The 9485-nt window shown below is 38.1% G+C and overlaps 1 protein-coding gene across 1 annotated transcript in view; it reads left to right on the top strand.

Moving 5' to 3' along the window:
- LOC119301122 (histone-lysine N-methyltransferase TRX1-like) overlaps window positions 1–9485 on the top strand; it is an 18011-nt gene that overhangs the window by 2942 nt on the left and 5584 nt on the right. The window contains exons 8-24 of the mRNA XM_037578027.1: window positions 1011–1106; window positions 1221–1318; window positions 2038–2196; window positions 3072–3197; window positions 3285–3332; window positions 3417–3534; window positions 3604–3669; window positions 3760–3821; window positions 3906–3962; window positions 4038–4106; window positions 4185–4374; window positions 4732–4995; window positions 5456–5517; window positions 5706–5783; window positions 6991–7086; window positions 7842–7945; window positions 8022–8162. Coding sequence (XP_037433924.1) covers window positions 1011–1106; window positions 1221–1318; window positions 2038–2196; window positions 3072–3197; window positions 3285–3332; window positions 3417–3534; window positions 3604–3669; window positions 3760–3821; window positions 3906–3962; window positions 4038–4106; window positions 4185–4374; window positions 4732–4995; window positions 5456–5517; window positions 5706–5783; window positions 6991–7086; window positions 7842–7945; window positions 8022–8160 — 1832 coding nt within the window. The 3' untranslated portion in view covers window positions 8161–8162. The remainder of the gene's footprint in view (window positions 1–1010; window positions 1107–1220; window positions 1319–2037; window positions 2197–3071; window positions 3198–3284; window positions 3333–3416; window positions 3535–3603; window positions 3670–3759; window positions 3822–3905; window positions 3963–4037; window positions 4107–4184; window positions 4375–4731; window positions 4996–5455; window positions 5518–5705; window positions 5784–6990; window positions 7087–7841; window positions 7946–8021; window positions 8163–9485) is intronic.

The raw sequence follows: 9485 nt of genomic DNA on the forward strand, positions 1-9485 counted from the left end.
AATATAAGTTTAAAGATGCAAAAATGCTCCGGAAGCATGTCCATCCTACCCATCTCACGGATACCCTGTTTCTCACTTGAATCTTGGACTGCCCTTTTGAGCTACGATGCTGCCGCTTTATGCAAGTTTTCCTTGGTGGGAGACACAAGCAGACTTGGCACTTCTGGATAGCACTGTTTTTGAGTCGAGCGACTAGTCGTCGACTAATCGACGAGTCATAACTGGCAGGTTGACTCAAGATGTCGACTCGACTAGTTGGATGAGTCGCAACTAGTCGTGGTTTTCGAGTCGAACGACTCAATTTTTTTATTACAGACTATTAATAAGTATATACATATACTATGGTAATTTTATTGATGTCCAGGTATACATATACTCTGGTAATTTTATTGTACCTATTGCTTAACTTATGTCGACTTGTCGCATGTCGATTCATCGACCATGAGTCTTCTTGACTAGTCACAACTAGTCAAGAGTCGCTACCCCAGAACGACTCGTCGACTCAAAATGGAATTATATCTGTTCCAGAGATATGAACCTATGTTATATGTTCAAGGATGATGCAGTTCAGATTGCACTAGCACCAATAATCCAAAACACTGATCTGTTTTAGTTTGTTCTTCCTACCCATAACCCTTCAAAAGAAATAATTGATTTCCATTTACTCCCTCCATCCCAATTTATGTTGCGTCTTCATATTTTGTCATTTAACTTTATGTGCCATAAAAATTATACCATTGAAACTCCATTTTGATTGTGTTTAATGTAGGCATAGAAGGTTTCCATCAGAGAAATCATTCTGAACATTACTTAAGATGACACTATTGCCTTCGAGCATTTATGGAGCTCTTATTTGTCATATTCATCTTGTTATGCTGTTGTATATCTTCTGCTGACCTCTTTTCTTGGTGCTGACTGAGCTTTGCATGTTTATGTTTATATGCGTCTGCATTTCCTCCTTTGTTCGTTCTTCTTAGTGTATAACAAACCTGATTGTGTGAATTTCTTTCCAGGCAGGATAGTATCTGATTCAGACCATTTCCATAACAAAATGCACATATGGCCTGAAGGGTATACTGCTTTCAGGAAGTTCGCATCAGTAAAAGGTATTTGTTCAGCTCCAGACTGTCATCAAGCTTGCATGAAATTTGGAGTTCCATTTTGGAACAGTTTACTCTCATGAGAGTATGTTTTACGAGTACACTGTAATACTTTCACAGATCCACACCTAGTAACATCTTACAAAATGGAAGTACTGAGGAATTCAGATATTAAAGCACGACCGTTGTTTAGGGTGATCTCGGAAGATGGATTGCAGGTAAGCAGATTGAAATTTTTGTACTAGTACCAATCCTGTTTCTGTTGATACTCCATTTTGCTGAATCTTTAGTGTTAAGCGTAGGCGTAAAGCATATCATGATGTTGTGTTTCATTGCCATGTATGGAAGGGATATCCTAAGGACCAATGCAGATGATAGTTTCTTAGCAATATCATTGTGTTGTCACAATGAATATTGCTGTCTGTATCACTTGCTAAAGTTTAGTTTACTATTATGAAGAAATTCACATATATAAGCTAGTGTCCTCGTCTCATTGTGCATGTTGCATGATGCTGTGATGGAATGTTTGCTTTACTATACTTGTAGATGATGCTCTAATAATAGCTCGCTTAGGTGGCATTGTGATTAAATGTACCTTGAACTGCAGTAAATAGCTGCCTTCATATATTCCTGGCTGTGTTGCATCATCTTCTCATTAGATTATTTCAGTATTTCCTACTTCCGCTGGCTAAGTTTCTGCAGCAGATTATAAAATAGGTTCAGTGCAACACAGTGCAGTAACCACAAACTTGAGTCTCTTCTCAAATCAGCCAATTTATTTGCTGCTCTGAATGATCACTGCACGGTTCATTAAAAAGAGCATATTTTAGGATTATCAGCGAAACCCTCTTGATATGCCTTGGATATAGCAGCATTTTGACAAATTCAGCAGTTCGGAATCTGTACATTTACTAACATGATGTCTTTTGTTGACCAGATTGATGGCTCTACGCCTAATGCATGCTGGAAGGAGATATACTGCAGGATAAAAGAAAAACAGTGCAATGTTACCTCGGAACTGGAAGGAAATGTTTGTCAGAGATCTGGTTCTGACATGTTTGGCTTTTCAAACCCACAAATTAGGCAGCTTATTCAGGTTTTTAAACAAATAGCTTTCATGGTTTTCACGCTTCATTTTATCAGTATTACTTTTGTTAGGCAGTGCATTGGTGCTAGACAATTAATTCATCTTTAAGAAAGGTCTTTTGTTTTTTTTATAAATGCACATTTGTTTTGATAATCATTTCTGTAAGTCTAAGTTTTGTCTATGGCCTTTTGTTATTTGTATTTCAGTTCAGTATTATTGGTTATTTGATTTATACCCACCCATGTATCTGGTACTGGACTTTTGTGGATTGGAAGTTTTGTTGTTTCTGTGAATATGTGATTGGCTGATGCCATACACTTCAGCCGTCAACCTAGTATTTCAAATTAGTCAACACTCTTTTTTTACTTAGTTTGGCGATGCTTCCCATTGCTTCAGATAGCCCTTTTGTTGGATAAGGAGACATTACCATTTATTGCAAATTCATATTTTGTTCATTCATACTAGTATTACATTATGATCAGGAAAGAGCCAATGCGTTCTTTAATGCCTGAATTCTTCCTCATGGACAAAAAGGAGAATATATTTTTTGTTTATCTTGTTCACCCTGAGGTTGGGATTGAATAAATCATTTATGTTGGTGAATTTACTTTTATGCTTTGATACTACCGTGCTCGCCTTACCAGCATTTCCTACCATTTTCCACAAAAAAAGAGTTGTCTTTGGTGAAAGCATTGATGCACATATTGTAGATGCGTGTTTACAAGTTTCATTGAAAAATGGAAATCATTGTTGCCATGTAGTGATGCCATTCTCTGTCAGGGCTTTTGCCTTCTTCTTTGTATTGACTTCATATTGGTATGCTTTAGATAATGCATACCATCCTTTATCTTTGTTAACTTCAAAGTTACTTGTGTATTTGTTAGGAGTTGCCAAATGCAAGGTCGTGTTTGAAGTATTTTGAAAATGGTGGGGATACCCTCCGTGGTTACAGAGCTGTTCATGTTAATTGGAAAGATCTAGACTTTTGCAGTGTTTGTGATATGGATGAGGTAAATGATCCTAATCCTATTCTCATGCTTATTCAAAATGCAAGTAATGAAACTGAAAAGTTACTTAAATTCTCTTTTGCCTTCCAGGAGTATGAAGACAATTTGTTCTTACAATGTGACAAGTGCCGTATGATGGTATACACTTACAGGATCACTCAACTCCATGAATATTGTCAAATATAAGTATTAACAAATCCTGACAGCCTTAACGTGATTCAGGTTCATGCTCGGTGCTATGGCGAACTAGAACCATTGAATGGAGTACTTTGGTTATGCAACCTGTGCCGACCTGGGGCACCTCGCGTGTCCCCACGATGCTGCCTATGTCCTGTCACAGGTATACAATTGTGTTGGACTTCTTGCAAAGCGAGTCTATGTACTTATAAGATGCAATCTCTGTTTGTAGGGGGTGCAATGAAACCTACAACAGATGGCCGTTGGGCTCATCTAGCATGTGCAATATGGATTCCTGGTATAATAACTTAACCACTCCATATATTTTCTTAGTGGTATCATATCATGACATACTTTAGTTTTCTTATTAATCTTATATTGGTTGCAGAAACATGCTTAAAAGATGTAAAGAGAATGGAACCCATTGATGGATTGAGCAAAATCAACAAGGTTTTCACCCCTTCCACTCTTGACTTAGGTGACAGTTTTTGGAGCATTTTTGTAGAAACATTTTCAGTTTTAAGTTATCTCCAGGACCGCTGGAAACTTCTATGCAGCATTTGTACAGTTGCTTATGGAGCTTGCATACAGGTACTTCAGGAACTGTTTAAGCTTATGTTGTGACACCTATAATATATTATGACCCTTCTCCATGCATCAATGTAGTGCTCACATCCTACTTGTCGAGTTGCATATCACCCGCTCTGTGCACGTGCTGCTGATCTATGTGTTGAGGTAAATTACTTCAATGTAAGTGACCCTACTTTCTCGGGGACTAATTTTATACCTTAATTAGTACTATGTTAATTTTAGCTTGAAGATGATGACAAAATCCATCTCATGTTACTTGAGGAGGATGAGGACCCATGTATTCGTCTACTCTCGTATTGCAAGAAGCACAGACAACCATCTACTGAACGTCCATCTCTTGAAAGTAATCTTGGTAACCCTGCTCAGTTAGTTCAGACAGACGCGGCTTCATCATCTGGTTGTGCAAGGACTGGTAATAGCAATGTTTATTTGACTAGCATCTTTCCAAAAGTTCTGCACATATTCATTTTGGTTGTGTATTAAGATAGTCACTTTTAACTATCCTCACAAAAGAAACACCTTAAACAATATGCCCTGTTGAATTTTGCTCTCCTGTTCAGCTTTTTTATATAGATTTGTTGCTCAGATATTATTATTATTATTATTGTTTTGGTTTGAAAGTGAATCTTGAAGTCTTATGGGATGGGGTTGCCTAGTTCTTGAAAGGCTATGTTTGTTTATTAGTAGACGATCTCCTATCCTTATGATTACCTATCTATGCTGTTCTCGCTCCTCGGTGACATCTCTGTTTACTCATTCCTTTGTTCAGAGCCCTATAATTTTCACCGGAGAAGAGGCCAACAACAACCTCAAGTTACAGCTACTGCTTCTGTAAAGCGTTTGTATGTGGAGAACATGCCTTATATTGTTAGTGGCTACTGCCAAAATAAAGTAGGCTGTGATACTAGCTGTGAACCAATTCAATCAGTCGCCTTGTTGGATGCTGCATCACAAGAAGCTTCTGTCAATGTGTCTTCTATGGCTGAAAAATATAAAAGCATGAAGGCCACATTCAGGAAGAGACTAGCTTTTGGTGAGTTTCACTAATCTTTGAACCAATGGCATCTCCATAGCATTATTTCTGAAGATGATTAGTTTCTTTTTTATTATCTTGTTGAAGAAAAAAAAGTGTGTTTTGTGGTCTTATTTATTTGCAAAGCATCTTTTTTTACTTTTAACTTGAATACACTAATTGGTTACTACACATACTGTATCATATAAGTATTTATCAACTGCTGCTTCATCATTTATGCTGTTCTGTTAACTCTTTTGTGGATGCTAGATGAATCATTTTCTGCAATAATAGTCAAATCTATAGGAAGTGTATACGATCTTGGTATAAATCTGTCCGGTGAAAACATGTGCATATATTAGCATGAGCTCTATAATGAGACATGCCAGTGGGTGGATTATAACTGAAACTTAGTATTAGTTTGGGATTCTGATTTATGCTTTCTATGAATTGTGTTTTATGTTATGATTTTTCTTGGCAGGAAAATCAAGAATTCATGGGTTTGGTGTTTTTGCAAAGGTTGCACACAAGGCAGGAGACATGGTATGTTTCTGTAACTTCCCCTTATAGATTGTGGTCGCTTCTGGAAAGGAGATGGGTTTCTTTTAGGGAAGATTTTGTAACTGCCTGATAGCACTGCAAACAGTAAAATATGTCGATTATTTGAAGATGACTGTGATGCTATTTGTGCTAATGTTCTGAAATTCTCTATTTTGTATCTACTTGTTCAGATGATCGAATACATAGGGGAGCTTGTTAGGCCACCGATATCAGACCTTAGAGAGCGGCGTATATACAACTCTTTGGTGGTAAGTTCTGTTTGGAATTTACATCTTTTGGGTGTTCAGAATTGTTGATACGTCAATATGCACAACAAAATTTTGCAGCTTTTAATATGGTTGCTTGTACGATGATCTTATGTTGAATGGGTGTCAGCTATTATTACATGAGCATGGGTGTGGAGACCTTCCCACACGTCCTCTGACCCTGTGTGCTCTGACCATTATCCATGACGCCACTAGTATCCACGTCATGCCCCTTTCCCTCTTGCTGCCTCCCGCTCTGCCTCTCCTTCGTCTAGCGATGGTTTTGTTGCTGGCCAGCGGCACAGTGGAGACAAGAATGAACACAGAACCCATTCCTACCTTTAGGTTGTTGAATGGTAACTTTCAACTTCACAAAAGTAAGCATTTAAGTGGAGCACTTCCAGTTTTCAACTGGTACCAACTGTCCATTCTAATATATTCATGACATCTGGAATTAACAGACCTTCAACTGATAAAACCAACTGTCGATTTTAGCAAATATATGAAATTCAACCCCAACCCCCCCTCCAAACTCACAACTGGTACTCTCTCTGTCCCTATTTACATGTCACTCTTGTTGTTTGTGATAAAATTTCGACCATTAATTTCACTGATAATATATTAATTATATGTAATAAAAATGTACAAACTGCATTTTAATACGTACAAATTAAATGGTGCACGTTTTGTGACACAACCCACATATTTTTGGTCAAAGTTGAACCTCGAATAACGTGTGCGCCATATAAATAGCGACAGAGGGAGTAGTAGCTTTTAAATCGAAGTATTGGTGAAAAGAATTTGAGGGACGAAAACGTCAGGAGAGAACCATGTACCCGATTTGGTTAAACAAAGAAAATGAAAGGGATTGAATGAAGGGTCAATAGAGGACTAAAAATTCCGACAGTACTGTACATAAATTAGAAGATTATAGACCATACATATATTTTCTCACGGTCAGTCATAAATGGATATCTCTTGTATCTAATAGGTTCTGCTTGCATGCTTGTCACTGTAACACTAATCAATGTATGTTAGAATTAACTTTCTTTATATTTGGTACACATGGTCCAGCTTGGTACCCACTGTCTCAAAATGTTAGCTCAGTATACATGCCTCCATGATACTGGTAGAAAACACCTGTTATCTAACTATGCTCTACTTGGATAGTAATTACAATCTGTTAACTACTCAAAGTAACTCCATGCAGGGTGCTGGGACATACATGTTCAGGATAGATGATGAGCGTGTTATTGACGCTACACGAGCAGGAAGCATAGCCCATTTGATCAATCACTCATGCGAGGTAAGAAAAATCTTGGTCTACTATGCATGTGCTTTCCACTTTGTTAGCAGCTCAGATCCCTTCATATCTTTTATGTGCTGAGGAGTATGGATTATATTCTCATTAATTGTTGTATAACCTTGGCATGGTATTTCTTCGAATTCTGGGCCACTACATACTGTACATATGGGTGGTTGGACAATGGGGTATATTTTGAGGAAATTCATGTTGAACATTACTTGTGCCTATTCTGGCCATATTTTTTTTTACCAAAATAAGAAGTCGTCATGAAAAAGGAATATAGTACAATTGGCACGAGGATGTCTCTTTTGAAGCAAATAAATTTTCACAACGAGTTATGAAAAATTTATACTTGTTTGAAGATAAGGGGATAATCAGCTTTACCATACACTTTGTATGTTGGCCTTATGTTGTGTCAGCTTATTAAATATCAAACTGTTTGTTCTAACAGTTCAGAGGCACTACTATTAATGATGACATACTGTTGTATTGCGTTACTGCATAGTGCATACTCCCTCCGTCCGGAAAAGCTTGTCCCTCAAATGGATGTATCTAGCAAGATACATCCATTTGAGGGACAAGCTTTTTTGGACGGAGGGAGTACATGAGTGATCAGGTTGATGGGAATGGTTTCGTCATATAGCTGTCTGCTGGCATACTCTAGTCTAATCTTTACCATTTTTAGTTTTTGATCTTATATTTGCTTTTATGGTATTTTGGTAGGCAATTTTCATGATATCTCTTCATCATTGCAGCCTAATTGTTATTCGCGTGTGATAAGTGTTCTTGGGGATGAGCATATCATCATTTTTGCAAAGCGGGATATAGACCCATGGGAAGAGTTGACCTATGATTATAGGTCAGATCTGAATATCATATTGCTTTTGGTCTCTCTCACGTTGTAGTTTTACCAATAATTTATATGCTTTATTCAGGTTTGTTTCGAATGAACAACGGCTTCCTTGTTATTGTGGATTTCCAAAATGCCGGGGAGTTGTTAATGATGTTGAAGCAGAGGTCCAATCAACCAAAATAAGAGTCACCAGAAGTGAATTATTTCAGCAAAAAGACTAATGGTCAGTCCTTCCTATGCAAGTGTTAGTGGGAAGTCGAACTACCGACAATATTTATCATTTTATCTATTTCTCCAATTCAATAATAAATGGCGGCACATTGCTTGTGGTGTCTGATGCCCTATCGACGTTTCTTTGGGTGCAAGCTCTAATAATAGATACACATGATGTGGAGGAAGTCCTCCAAAAATTATGGAATTTACATGTTATGTGTATGACAATTACAACTCGTCAACACTAATTAAGGCCTGTATTGCAATGTTAAAGGGGATTAGCAATTACTCCGTATCTGTCATAGGTCTCATGATCGATGCACAGCAGTTGCGCCCCCCACCACCAGGGTTGTATGAACAAGGATTGATGTTAATTATTTCTGAACATGTTATGTGTATGACAATTACAACTCGTCAACACTAATTAAGGCCTGTATTGCAATGTTGAAGGGGATTAGCAATTACTCCGTATCTGTCATAGGTCTCATGATCGATGCACAGGAGTTGCGTCCCCCACCACCAGGGTTGTGTGAACAAGGATTGATGTTAATTATTTCTGAACATGGTTTAGTTTAGCGCATGAATATATAATGTTGAATGGTTTTTATTAGTGAGTTGGTTAAAATTTTCATAACACACTCTTGGCTTGTGTTGGTTCTCTAGATTGAATCAGTTAGGATTGGCTAAAAGCATCCATATAAGTTAGTGCATCTCAGCGCTAATACTTGTATATCCCCTCTGGTTACTACTGCAAAGACTTGATCGGGCAGAAAATAATGGATGTCCCTGGACATGTACCATGTCTCAATAATTGTGAAGACTGGTGCAAAATGGAGCAGTTTGCTGCTTGACATCTGGATTGGTATATCATTGTATAAGCATGAGTCGGTCGCTTTGGCTTGGCGTGGGTTAGACCTATGGAATAGTGAATTGTTATCAGGAATGAGGTGGTTATCAGCTTGCTGTTAGGAGCTGGCTATACTGGTCATGGAAAGTTTGATCAGCTTCAGCGCATATCCAAGGGGAGTCCCCATAGCTGCCCCAATTGTTCGGACAGACAGCCCGGAACACAAGAACAACAAAGCTTTTAGTCTACAAATTAGGGTATGCTAGAGTTGAAACCCATAAGATCTTGTAACCTAGTCATGGTTCTGTCGTGGATAGCTAACTTCCACACCCCCTATCCATGGCTAGTTCTTTGATGATATTCCAATCCTTTAGGTCTCTGTATGTCGAATCGCCGTCCTATGGAACCTGGCTCTTAGGTTTTGTGGCACTCTTGTCACAGAGGACCCCCAAAACTTGGTGCCACGTCATCCATTTGCTTTGGTTC

This window comes from Triticum dicoccoides, chromosome 5A (genome assembly GCF_002162155.2).
Source record: "Triticum dicoccoides isolate Atlit2015 ecotype Zavitan chromosome 5A, WEW_v2.0, whole genome shotgun sequence".
Classification (NCBI taxonomy): Eukaryota; Viridiplantae; Streptophyta; class Magnoliopsida; order Poales; family Poaceae; genus Triticum; species Triticum dicoccoides.